The sequence below is a fragment of the Symphalangus syndactylus genome, chromosome 15, assembly GCF_028878055.3.
Source record: "Symphalangus syndactylus isolate Jambi chromosome 15, NHGRI_mSymSyn1-v2.1_pri, whole genome shotgun sequence".
Lineage (NCBI taxonomy): Eukaryota > Metazoa > Chordata > Mammalia > Primates > Hylobatidae > Symphalangus > Symphalangus syndactylus.
The window spans coordinates 27,170,179-27,184,578 of record NC_072437.2 but is presented as its reverse complement, the minus strand read 5'-3'; the positions used below and the strand labels follow the sequence as shown (position 1 = coordinate 27,184,578).

Sequence of the window (14,400 nt, the reverse complement as noted above, 5' to 3'; positions counted from 1 at the left end):
GGGCATTATTCCTCAATAAGATGCCTTGAATTGCTCTTGAGAAACTAATTGTATCTTTGTTAAATACAAGTTAAAAATGAGCTCAGTTAATATCTCTGTAAAGGGTCAAATGTCATTTGAGGGTAGGAAGCAAAAGTAGAAGCTAAATGAAAGTGTATCATTGGGCCGGGCATGGTGGCCCATGCCTGTACTCCCAGCACTTTGTGAGACCGAGGTGAGAGGATCACCTGAGGTCAGGAGTGCGAGACCAGCCTAGCCAATATGGTGAAACCCCATCTCTACTAAAAATACAAAACATTAGCTGGGCGTGGTGGCATTCACCTGTGATCCCAGCTATTCGGGAGGCTGAGGCAGAAGAATCACTTGAACTCGGGAGGCCGAGGCTGCAATAAGCCAAGATCGCACCACTGCACTCCAGCCTGGACCACAGAATGAGACTCCATCTCAAAAAATAAATAAATAATAAATAAATAAATTTGTATCATTGGTGCCTTTCATCTGCTCGAGGGCTACATAGCTATGTTTTGGTATTAGAAATTGAGTACTTCAGAAATGAGGTTCCAAATTTTGGCATATAAACCTATTCTGTCTTGTTCCAACAAAATGAGGATAGCTACAGAAAAGAAAAAAAAAACACTAAATTTCAAAGTAGAAGCCATATTGAAAAAAAAATATGATTACATGGGCTTTCAAGGTAAAGATTTTTAATGTAACCCATGCAGGAGAAAGTAATCAACCAACAAATATTGTACCTGCAGGCATAAAGAAAATACAATACAAGAAAGTGTGCAATCTTTTTTCAAGATCATTGGAGGATAAAGTTACTCCCAAAGGGCCTTAGCTTAAATGACTATAAATTCGGATTCCCACCACACAGATGAAATAAGAAAAGTTTCTGCATCTGGAGAAAGGAACCATGGAAATATGAGGCCAGCTGCAAAGATGTGTGTACATCATTAAAGACCAGCACAGTGTAGTTTTCGCCACTTGAGTTTGTGTGTTACTGCCCAGAAGGAATCCTTTGTCATCAGACTGGATCCTATTGTGGTGACATGCTATTGCTCTGGTCCTCTGAGAGTCAGAACTAAGTGACAATTCAAATGTGATCACTTAAAAGCCACATGACAGATACAAGCACACACAGGTCCATATGGGAACTCTAATTTAAAACTTAAAGTAGAAGGCATACATTAAAAGGTTGGTTCGGACTTTTTAAATGAGAGAATTCCTAATGGTAATTCCTAAAAAATATATTTCATCAGGCTTGCTATTTTAGGGAAATATTTATTCTTGTCTTGTTCTACCAAGGATTTGAAAACGAATATAACTGGGATGCTGGTTTCACACTGCCCTAAATAGGCCATATGTAATAGGCATGAAATTGTTAAAAAATACCCAAGCCTCTATTTAATTAACTAAGCTCTGCCACAAGAAGGTGGGTACTACACAGAGAGAATATTTCAGTGACAGACGAGAAACAATCTCCTATGGACTCAATGTGTGTGCCCTGCCCCCAACAAATTCATATTCTGAAATCCTAACCCCCAGTGTGATGGTAATAGGAAATGGGGCCTTTGGGAAATAATTAAGCCATGAGGATGGGGTTCTCATGAATGGAATTAGTGCCCTTACCAAAGAGACCCAGAGAGCTCCTTCTCCCTTTCAGCTATGTGAGGACAAGCAAGAAAATGGCCGTTATGAGCCAGGAAGAAGTTCCTCACCACACACTCAATCTGCTAATGCCTTGATCTTCAACTTCTCAGCCTCCAGAACTGTGAGAAATAAATGTTGTTTAGGCCACCCAGTCTCTGGTTTTTTTTTTTTTTTAGCAGCCTGAATGGACTAGGACACAACCACGGAAGAGAAAAAAAAAAGATATTGGAGCAATAATAGCATCTTCCAGGCAGGGCGCAGCAAGGATGGTGCTATAATTTTCTCTCCCTATATTTCCCTATCCATTCTTTTATAGCACCCTGAGCAGGCAAAACAGAAAGTATTTCTCAGGCATTTTGGAGCAGTTATATCAGGAACACATTCTCCTACACAGACTTGTATAATAGCCTTGTATACTATATGTGTGTAAAAATGTACATAATATACCTTGTATACAAGCTCTAACAGCATGCATACAAAAAAAAAATCAAGAGAATTAGAAATGCCGATTCTAAACCCTTGAGGAACGAAAGCTTGTTCTTCAAGAATTAAACTCTGAACAGATGCAGAGGACTACAGAAAGATTCTGCTAGGTCAACTTTAAAAGAAGTGACCAGTTCAACATGCATCATAAGCTGACATTACAGATTGGAGAAAGAGAACCAAGGTGATGCTAGAAGAGATTCTAGATAGAGACTAAGCTACCTCTCAGGCCATTCTTGACTAAACAATCATGAAAACTCTAGGAGAGAGGAGATGAACTCAATGCTAGAACCATCTTAGATTTGTATGTAAGTTGTAGTTTGTCATTATATACATATTTTATCAGAATGAATTGGATGTAATTCATAGGTTTAGTTCTTCTCAATATAGTATGCGTTTATCCTTATAAATTCTAGAGTTGAAGAGAACCCATTCAGGTGACATTTAGCACCTGTGAAATTAAAGAAAACAAGCCAGCCCCCAGCCTAGTCCATAGAAACCCTGCCACCCTGGGGAACCAGAGAGGGGTCCAGCCACCCTCTCTGATACCTCAGCTCTTATAAAACTCATCAAGATGTTATGCCACTTAGGAGGCAGTAACTGTGTACCTGCTGTTTAAAAACTAGTATTAAATCAGTAAATGTGACATTTAAAAAGCATAAGTACATGCTCACGATAAAAGCAATGACTATCATTTCAAACGCCGTGCAAAATTAGTCAGATCTGCCCTTCACCAATTAGTGTTAATTCCTATTAATATGATCTAACGGGACTTAATTTCCTCAGCTAGAATGAATGCAATTGTGAAGAGACTGAGTTAAGAATTGTCTAAACTGACAAAAGGCAAAATTGTAGTTGAAAGATTGAACACACAGAGATTTTTGAATAGGAAACTTTTCTTATAAATCTCTGCTCAGCCACTTACTGATTGGTGTGACCTTGACACATTTCTTAGCCTCTCTAAGCTTTATTTTCCCTGTGTTTAAAACAAGGAGAGTAGTTTACTATATACAGATTTGTTCATTTAAGAGGTGAGCTTTGCATGACATCTCGCATAGGGGCCATCACAGAATAGATGTACAATAATAGGACTTTCTCCTCACAAAATTGTACAGAACATCTACTAAGTGTCAGGTACTGTTCTAGAGGTTGACTATGTTTTCAGTGATCACATTCATTTTCCATAAACTAATAAAACCTACAAAATACATCTTTACATGACCAGATTATTAGGTTTTCCAGGAAAATAAAATATTAAAAGAGAATGTTGTATTTAGTTACTCACACAGAGAACAAATTACTTTCACTAATTCTGACTTTTTTTGAATATTTAGGGATTTTTTTCTTTTTCCAGAAGTCATGATCACAAACAAAAGTTATGAAGACAGATCACAGAAAAGGAGGTGCAAATGGATTTTTTCTTTTTGAATGTCTGAAAAGATGCTGGACTTCACTTTTTATTTTTTTATTTATTTTTTTTTTTTGAGACAGACTTTCGCTCTTGTCACCCGGGCTGGAGTGCAATGGCATGATCTTGGCTCACTGCAACCTCCACCTCCCGGGTTCAAGTGATTCTCCCGCCTCAGCCTCCCAAGTAGCTGGGACTACAGGTGCCTAACACCACACCCAGCTAATTTTTGTATTTTTAGTAGAGACAAGGTTTTCACCATGTTGGCCAGGCTGGTCTTGAACTCCTGAACTCACCTCAGCCTCCCAAAGTGCTGGGATTACAGGCATGAGCCACTGCGTCTGGCCTGGACTTCACTTATAAGAAGAGAAATGCAAATTAAAACTTGCTAAAATGCCTTTTCACCTATCACGTTGACAACGATGAAAAAGCGTGATGACACAGGGACAAAGAGCATAATGAGAGAGAATAATGGGGGAACTGTGGCTCTGACACATAGGTGACACACAGGTATTAGGAGGGAATATTGTCCAAATTTCTAGAGGCAATTCTGTAACATTTATCAAATTTCAAATGCATTTTTTTACCCTTTAAGCCAGGGATTCTATTCTCTTTACTTACCTTACATGTTCAAGGACGTTTGTTGTAGCATTGTAAAGCAAAAGATTAGAAATCACCTAAATGTCCATTAACAGAAAATAGTTTAAAATCTTAAATTTAAAATTAAATAATACATTTCAGGATAAATCCATGAAACAATACTATACAGCTATAAAAAAAGAATAAAAACACCCTTCAGAACTGAAATGATTTGGAGTAAGTTTAAAAAAAAAGTGGGGAGAAAGCAAAGGGACAGAGGGGTCTATAATATGCTACCATGTAGACAAATATAGAAACATATTTGTTTGTGTATTTATAAAATATATCTGGAAAATTAGAAAAAAATTGTATTGTTCGCTGGAAGATGGTAGTGATAATACGGACTTCATTTTATACATTTTGTATTTTGAACCTTTTATGTGCACTAAGATTTTAAGATGAAAAAATTTAGAAAACTATGCAACAACCTAAAACTTAAATAAATTAAGTGATAATGGGATATTATATGTAATAGGTGCCTTATAAAGATGGTCCTCTGTATCCAATTATAAGTAATCTAGACATGATTTAGAGTATACAGAAGGATGTACGTACCTTATATGCAAATATAATGCCATTTTATATAAGGGACTTGAGTAGTCACAGATTTTGGTACCCATGGTGGGGGGTCCTGGAACTAATTCCCTCAAGATATTGAGGGATGACTATAATTGCAACTGTATAAAACATACAAGAATATGAAAAAAAAAAAAGCAAAAAACTTGAGATGGAATTACAGGCATTTAAAAACTATTTTCACCAACATTTCTGTAATTATAAATAATATAAAAATCATAAAATCACTAAAAATAAAAATTTCACATGTTATTTTAATTTTTTAAAATATTAGTCTAATTATGACTTTTCTTATTTAAAGTAAAGCAAGATGGATCTATCTTTAAATGCTTCACTCTTGGGAAGAAAAAAGCAATGCCCTATTGATACGGTTTAGCTGTGTCCCCACCCAAATCTCATCTTGAATTGTAGCTCCCACAGTTCCCACATGTTGTGGGAGGGATGTAATTGAATCATGGGGGTGGGTCTTTCCCATGCTGTTCTCATGATAGTGAATAAGTCTCATGAGATCTGATGGTTTTATCAATGAGAGTTTTCCTGCACAAGTTCTCACTTGTCTGCCACCATGTAAGATGTGCCTTTCGCCTTCCACCATGATCGTGAGGCCTCCCCAGCCACATCGAACTGTAAGTCCATTAAACCTCTTTTTCTCTATAAACTACTCAGTCTCGGATATGTCTTTATCAGCAGCATGAAAACAGACTGATACACCTATCCTTCTTTTCTAAATTTCAACTAAACTCACTCTAACTCAGAATTATTTATACCTGTAATTGTGAGCTTTTGATTTCACTAACTTTGTTGTAGCCTAGAACAGCAGACTCAGAAGGGCTCTTACAGGGTTAATTTATGGCAGTCCATCAGCTATATGTGGTTTTAGAAATTCATTTTCTCCTGCTGCACATTTCTAAATTAATGAACCTATTTTATACACTGATTAGTAACAAGACTATTGTATGTTGTATTCCATTTAGAATGTCAACGTACAAGGTAGAAAACAGGCATGAGCTGTTTAGTATTAATTATGGAACCTATAGACCCCCCAGCCACTGAGGAATTGAAGAAACTTAGAACTCACCAAATGTACTTTCTAAAAGGATAACATCCAAGTATACTCTTAAGAACAGTATCTTTAGGAATTGGGAAGGAAATTACCACTATGTAACAGAGTTTCTTTCTTGGCATTTAAATAACTTTACAGTCTGTTGGTTTCCTTTTTTTTTTTCTTTTCTGGATTATATCTAAATTTATTATTGAAGACAGCACTTAGCATTTCTCTGGCCTAATCTTATTTTCCATGATAAATGTGCACATTTGCCTCAATTACCTTAGGAATTACTAGAGATTGCTTCAGAGTTTTTCCTGCACTTTAATGTTCTGCCTTCTTTTGCTCATTATTGTGATCACATACAATTTTGTAGCTCTACTGCTTGAAGAGATTTCACAAAAAAATTTTAATAAATGTCATGTGCAATATATTTGCATGAATTGCCTCGTGAATTTGAAATTCCAGAAGCTATAACTCTGTTAACTGAAATGCTTTAACCTGGATCTCAATATGTGAAAAATCATTTAAGGCTGAATTGGCTTCAGCATAAAACTCTTTGAAAATAGCCTAAAGTAATTGTGAGTTCTGGAACTAGTGCCAAAACATTATTCATTCTGTGCCTTTAAAGAAGGGCTATGGCTTTTTGTTTATTTATATGTATATTACACATACTACTAAAAAAATAAAATTTTAACATTAAGTACATTAAAAACAACAAAGACAAAGATGATTAAATGTCTTATATCTCTGAACCACGTTAAGTCACAGGATTTCTCACCCATCAAGTCACAATGTGAGCTTCCACCCTAAAGCAGAAGGAGAAACATGACTAAAGGGAAATCCCTACTACAGGCCTGATATGGTGGCTCACCCAGTGCTTTGGGAGGCCAAGGTGGGAGGATTGCTTGAGGCTAGGAGTTCTGAGACCAGCCTAGGCAACATAGTAAGACCTCATCTCTACAAAAATAAAAATTTTAAAAAGCTGGGCATGGTGGTACGTGGCTATAGTCCTAGCTACTTAGGAGGCTGAGGCAGGAAGATCACTTGAGCCCAGAAGTTCGAGGCTGCCGTGAGCTATGATCATGCCACTGCATTTCAGCCTGGGCAACAAAGAGAGACTGTCTCTTAGAGAGAGAGAGATTCCTACTATTCTTACTACAAACTAATACAAAGAAGGAAAGTGAATCTTTTACACCACAGGTTGATAAATTAAAGCCTGAGGGACGAATAGAGCCTACAACCTGTTTTTGTAAATAAAGTTTTATTGGAACACCACATTCATTTGTTTATGCATGATCTATGACTGATTTCATGCTACAGGGGCAGAGTTCAGTAGTTACAACAGAGAACATCTGGCCTCCAAAGCCCAGAATATTTGCTACCTGGCTATTTACAGAAAAATGTCGCCAATTTCTGTCCACTTAGTGCGATTGTTCAAAAGAAGGAGATAAGGTTTAGCAATCCTGGAGACTTGGGATGCAGAAAATCAAATTACTAGCACCACTTTTAATAGAAGAGAAACAATTGGGGTATAATCCTTAATTTATCAGAGGATTCCGCTGTTCTACTTATAATATATTGGAGTACTGGATAAGGAGTATTGTGACATTTTTCCTTATGAATATGAATTGTGTGTATAAATTGTACAGTTGACAATGTAGGCTTTAATAAATACTTAGAGACATATAGTATAGATAAATAGATGTACAGATATATGGCTGGGAAAGCAGACACCAGAAATGCTTGGCATAAGCTATGGCTGAGACGATAGCCAGAAAAAATGATGTGAACTATCAAGTTAGAATCATTGAACAAAGCAGGCATTCTAGAGAAAAGCAAAGATCGCTGTGGTGGCGTCACAGATAAGCCCCCACCTTGTTAGAGGCTGGGACTATTAATTCAGACTTCTGACAACCCCTTCGTTTATTGCTACTATGTAAATATGAGGAAAGAAGCATTTTTTCGAAGGAAAGAACAACTCTACCAACTAATTCTGTCTCAGGATTTCTTGAAGCTCACCTGACTATGCTTTAATCTATCTAGGAGCCCCAGAAAGCTACTTCACACCCATCAGGCAAGCTTAGAGTCACTGAAAGCCACACCTTTACTCTCCCTCTTCATAGCTCCTTTTTTTGTACCCAGGGTTGAGTAACAATAATAAATCACCTGTGAAATACTTCTGACTTTGTGCTTATTAGTAAAATGTCTCAGGGCATGACTGTCTGCTTTGGAGAACAAGATAAGAAATATTAATTAAGGTTTGAAAATCTAAACCTAACATATGGTTCTCTAATTCTGACCATTATAAAACACATTATTGTTTTTATGATAACATTTGTATTGTACTTGACAGGCTCTAGACCGGTTTCCTATTGTCCTAATCTACTAAGAGTCACTTCACTGAGAACAACATTTTCACTGCCAGATCAGGTCAAGAAACCCACACTTTGCAGTGGGAAGCAGAAGCTCCATGTGGTTCAATTACATTCCCAAGATTGCCCTGGTCTGTATCAAGTAAAACTGATTGACTTGTAATCAGTCATGAAGCCTCCCAAAAGCCTAGAAAAACAAACTTCTGACTGGGTGCCCGCACCTATAATCTCAGCACTTTGAGAGGCCGAGGCCCGAGGATCACTTGAGGTCAGGAGTTCAAGACCAGTCTGGCCAACATGGCGAAACCTTGTCTCTACTCAAAATACAAAAATTAGCCAGGCGCAATGGCACGTGCCTGTAATCCCAGCTACTCAGGAGGCTGAGGCAGGAGAAGCACTTGAACCCAGGAGGCGGAGATTGTGGTGGGTCAAAATCGCACCACTGCATTCCAGCCTGGGTGACAGAGCGAGACTCTGTCTCAAAAAGAAAAGGAAAACAAACTTCTATAAACTGATAGTTTGAGGATGCATTATAAATGCTATATATGGACTGAAATGTGTTCCCCCAAAATCCATATGTTGAAGCCCTAACCCACAATGTAACTATATTTGGAGATAGAGCCTAGAAAGAGGTAATTAAGGTTTAATGAGGTCAGAACAGTAGGGCCCTGGATTAGTGTTATCATAAAAAGAGGCATCAGAGAGTTTATTCTCTCTCCCCCTCCACTATCTGAGGACACAGCTAGAAGGCTCAGGAAGAGAGTCTTCATCAGGAACCAAATCAGCTGGCACCTTGGTCTTAGACCTCCTGGCCTCTAGAACTGTGGGATATAAATTTCTGTTGTTTAAGCCATCCAATCTGTGGTCTTTCGTTATGGCAGCCTCAGCAGACTAAGACACATTGCTAAGATTAACATTAAGGTGAGGAAAATTCTGGAAAAAAAAACAGAGAGTCTTTGGATATCATACAATCTAACTGGATAACAATATAAACTCAAAATATTGGCTAAATAAAAAAGGAGAAGAGGTGACATTTCTTCTTGTAATTCCTCCAAAACTATCTATTCAAGACATACAACTCAGAAGACACACAGACAGGGTTAAAATAGACGATGGTGAGTTGAGTATCTGTAAAGCAGAAGCACTGTTGGGGATTGGCTGCTGAAACATGAATGTGTATGTTGTCTAAATCTCTTACGACAACTTCAGTGGCCTGTACTTAGAAAAGCAGCCCCTGACATTCAAGAGCTGGCCTGGCGCTATCAACGAGGCCTTGATGTCCCCCTCTCAGACATAAACAATTTCATAGAACATTGACAGCAGACAAGGCCACTCTGTGACCACGACGGATCAGGACAAAAACAAGAAAACCCCACAATGTCTGAGCACAGACAAATTATGAACATTGTCCAAGATGCAAGATGCATGACACCCCCTTTCCTGGCTAATATGAATATCTGCTGCTGTTTTACCAATTATGGCTTTAACCTCAGTCTAGTCTGCCCCATATACAGATATAATTACTCTATCAAGATACCCAATCATAGAATCAGGAAGCATACCCCTGCTTCCTGACAACATCTGATTCAGAGCAAAGCTTCCAAAAGTCCTCCCCAAATCACCTAGCACAAGCTCAAATCCTTTCTGTCTTTTCCAATATCCACTGGCTGAGACTCTCCACAGTCCTCTATTCTCTCCCTGCAAGGAGTAACAGACCAATGTATTCAACTACACTGTGTTCCTAGAGGGCACAGACTGGAGAGCATTGACTAGGGTAGCTGAACAGTGTGGCCCTCACTTGTACTTCCCATTTTGTTTGTCTTAGAAAAGTTCACCAGGTGATGAACATACTTTAAAAACTAAAGGCTGGGCCTGCTGACTCACGCCTGCAATGCCAGCACTTTGGGAGGCTGAGGTGGGCAGATCAGGAGGTAAGGAGTTCGAGACCAGCCTGGCCAATATGGTGAAACCTTGTCTCTAGTAAAAATACAAAAATTAACTGGGCATGGTGGTGTGCACCTGTAGTCCCAGCTACTTGGGAGGCTGAGGCAGAAGAATCACTTCAACCCAGGAGGCAGAGGTTGCAGTGAGCCGAGATAGCGCCACTGCACTCCAGCCTGGGCAATGGAGCAAGACTCTGTCTCAAAAAAAAAAAAAAAAAACATGAAGAAAGCTCAGAATTGTAAAATTTACAACCCTATTGTCAAGTTTTGTTCAGTTTGTTTTTGTTTTTGAAACAGGGTCTCACCCTGTTGCGCAGGCTGGGGTGCAGTGGCACGATCATGGCTCACTGCAGCCTCGACCTCCCAGGCTCAAGTGATCCTCCCACCACAGCCTCCCAAGTAGCTGGGACGAGAGGCGCACGCTACCATGCCCAGCTAATTTATAAAGTTTTTTTGGTAGAGAAAAGGTCTCACAATGTTGCCCAGGCTGGTCTTGAACTCCTAGGCACAAGTGATCCTCCCACCTCAGCCTCCCAAAGTGCTGAGATTATAGTCATGAGCCACCATGCTTGGCAGTTTTCTTCTTTTGTTTTAAAGTGAGACAGAAATCAAACCGATATACCAAAGGAGTTCATCACACTGAAATTTAAACAACTGTGAGGCTCCTGCACAGTAACAGCAATCCTATTTACTGTCTGTGTTATTACATGTCAGAGGTATGAATCAGATTAACAAATTAAATTGCCTCAAATGTGAGTTTTTGTATTAATGCCATCGGTGAAGGCATTTGTCATTTTTGCTCATATTAGCCAGGAAAGGGGATGTCATGCATCTTGTGGCTTGGACAATGCTCATAATTTGTCCGTGCTCAGACATGGTTATGGAGTTGTCTTGTATTTGTCCTGATCCATCACGGTCACAGAGTGGCCTTGTCTGCTGTCGATGTTCTACGAGATTGTTTATGTCCAACAGGGGACATCAAGACCTGGTTGATAGCACCAGGCCAGCTCTTGGATGTCAGGGGCTGCTTTTCTTCTTTCTCAAGTAAAGCTCACTCAAGTTGGAGTAGGAGGTTTAAATGTCTAGCACACCCTCTCCATTCTCCTCCCCTTTTCTGACTAATAGAACCTCTCTTTCCTAAAGGTAACACATTGAAGGTGGTTTGTGTGGACTAATGAACCTCAACAACACTCATTTAGCCAATGAAAAATCATTTATTATTATACTAATTTATGACTTCACCAGTGGAATTGTGAACTCTTGTCTAAGATCATCCAAAAGTGAACCACCCCTGAGGCATGGGTTCTGATTAGGGCCTTCAAATGCTACCTAATTATCCCTATGGTATAGATTGAAATTAATTTACATTTGCACACATCACATTGTTCACACAGAGAATAAAACACCATCAAACCTTAATTGTATGGGAAAAAATAAATCCGACGTATTATCTAGAAAATTTTCATGCATTCTGAGTCTTTGCACATACCACAAAAATGGGATCATTGGCGGCTGAATGTGGCAAAGCGTTTGTCCCATTCAGGAAGGAATGAACCAAATTATGAAGACTCATCACTTGAGAATCCAGAGTCCCATCTGCTTTATCAAACCCTTCCAAGGCATTCCTGGGAGAAACAAGTATAACAGTGACAACAGACAAAGACTGATAAAGGTCTCTTTTTTGTTGTTTTCAGCCTAGATGATAGTTGTCTAATTTGAGATTGGGTAGGGATATGGGAAGCTCTGTCATAGCAAACTGACCAAGAATTAGCCCCAAACTTTAATGATAATCCTCTGTAAGGGGAGAGAACTCCTAATCAATGCTATTTCTGAATTATATCTCTTTTGTGTACTGTATGACAACCTTCATACCGGTCTCTCATATGCTTGGAGAGCAGGCTCTGTGTTTTCTTTAGATATTTATTGCCAGGGTTCAGTACCATGCCCAGCAGATGGTCTGTGATCAATAATTTTTTATTTAACATATAATCTGATATTTATATTTCTCAACCAAATAGACCTTCAGCTTGAGTGAAGGTCCAGCTACTCAGGAGGCTGAGGTAGAAGGATCACTTGAGCCCAGGAGTTTGAGGTTACAGTTAGCCATGATTGTGCCACTGCACACTACCCTAGGTGACACGGCGAGACCCTGGCTCTAAAAAAAAAAAGAAAAAGAAAAAAATTTTCTACCACCATAAAAAGACTAAGAATTATGAGAAACACATTTATAAATAAGATTTTAAACAAAGCTGGGTCCAAAAAGGGGATGGTAGATAGATTAAAGATCTTCTCCAAAACTGGATTCTCTCTCTCTCTTAATTGTGTTTAAAGTAGACAATTTGTATGGGTCCGGGGCAGGGCAGGCTGAACTCAAATGTAGAGGTTGTGCTAAGTGTAGCATGGCTTAGAGTCTGCTGAGTTGGACACAGCCTTCAGGGTAGTATCAAAGGTGGGGGAATGGGTCCAAAAAGGGGATGGTAGATAGATTAAAGATCTTCTCCAAAACTGGATTCTCTCTCTCTCTTAATTGTGTTTAAAGTAGACAATTTGTATGGGTCCGGGGCAGGGCAGGCTGAACTCAAATGTAGAGGTTGTGCTAAGTGTAGCATGGCTTAGAGTCTGCTGAGTTGGACACAGCCTTCAGGGTAGTATCAAAGGTGGGGGAAGGGTAACATTTAAGGTTGTTTTGAAAAGGAGGATGAATTAGTTCTTCATTGTGACAAAAGTGCTATTAAAATAGATTGCATTTTCTATATGTTTGAGTTAGGGGAGTTGTTCTCAAAATGCAGTGCTCAGACCACCTTAACTGGCATCGTTTGGGATTTGGTTAGAAATGCAAATTGTTAAGACACAGCCTACACCTACTGAATCAGAAACTCTGGGAGCAGGACACGAAATATGTGTTTTTCTTTGGTGATTCTGAGATGTGCTTAAATTCTAGGCCCACCTCTACAGGTACATACCACCACACCTGGCTACTTTTTTATATTGTTTTGTAGAGACAGGGTCTTGCTCTGTTGCCCAGGTGGTCTCAAACTCCTGGACTCAAGCAGTCCTCCCACATTGGCCTCCCAAAGCACTAGGATTACAGGCATGAGCACCATGCCCAACCTGTGGTGGAAGATTAATAGTTGGTCTTTAAATGTAAAGTATTGTAATGTCATTGCTGTGCTATGATTTGAGTTGAATTGAGTCCGCAATACTCCTCTGAGATCTCAGACCCCACTATTAAATTCTATGGCTGATAAATTTCTAATATCAACATTTTAGAAAATAAGAAAGGAAAGAGAGCATGGACATTGAAAAAACACTATATTTAATGAAGTACCCTGGTTCCGAAGACTGGACCTATTAATGTACTGCAATTAGAAATACAAAAGATGGTTTTGAACAGCTAAGTTAGAATGTATTAAAACCACATTGTTAGTCATAGTAGACGGGTAGAGACTTTCCTCACACCAATCCCTTGCTAACTTCTCTTATTAGGCCCCTCTCCATCACTTAGCTTCATAGACAACCCCCAAAACCTGGGTTTCCTTCCAGTTCATTACAATCACAGGCATGAAAACCTGTACTGTATAGGCAGGTCCAGCAGAGCTCAGAGCACCCACCTGAAACTGAAGGTAGAGTTCTGGAAGAAGGGAGGATTGTCAAACTTCTGGAGAGACAGGCAGTCTCGTATGTCTTTTAAGGTTGGCAATTTCGTGCTGTTTCTTCCCATTTGATTTCTTCTCAGCAAACCTTCATAGGTTCCATTGCACAAGGTGACCCGGTGGTTGTAGTCATCCAAGCTAAGATTTGTAATAAGATTTAAAATAATATATCTTGGCTGGGCACGGTGGCTCACATCTGTAATCCCAGCACTTTGGGAGGTTAAGGCAGGTGGATCCCTTGAAGCCAGGAGTTTGAGACCAGCTATGGCAAAGCCCTGACTCTACTAAAAATACAAAAATTAGCTGGGCATGGTGGTGTGTGCCTGTTGTCCAGCTACTCAGGAGGCTAAGGCAGGAGAATCGCTTGAACCCAGGAGACAGAGGCTGCAGTGAGCAGAGATCATGCCACTGTCCTCCAGCCTTGGTGACAGAGTGAGACCCTGTCTCAAGAAAAAAAAAAAATCCCCAAAAACAAAAAATGATATGTCGTAACTTGTGGACAGTATTATAAATTTGGGCCAAGCAAATCAATCAGGGTCACAATCATGGTAAAATTTTACTACGATTACTTTACCAGAGTTAACAATATGTGGTAAAAAGTACTCTACTTGAAAGTCATTATGGG

General features: G+C 39.3%; 1 protein-coding gene across 2 annotated transcripts in view; it reads right to left on the bottom strand.

Moving 5' to 3' along the window:
* The window catches only part of DCT (dopachrome tautomerase), a 41,723-nt gene that overhangs the window by 10,613 nt on the left and 16,710 nt on the right, over positions 1 to 14,400 (bottom strand). Inside the window, exons 5-7 of one of the 2 annotated variants that reach the window (XM_055244329.2) lie at positions 13,734 to 13,913; positions 11,612 to 11,747; positions 4,166 to 4,221 (exon numbers count right to left, since the gene is read on the bottom strand). In XM_055244329.2, coding sequence (XP_055100304.2) covers positions 4,166 to 4,221; positions 11,612 to 11,747; positions 13,734 to 13,913 — 372 coding nt within the window. The remainder of the gene's footprint in view (positions 1 to 4,165; positions 4,222 to 11,611; positions 11,748 to 13,733; positions 13,914 to 14,400) is intronic. The other variant, XM_055244330.2, reaches the window with a different exon arrangement.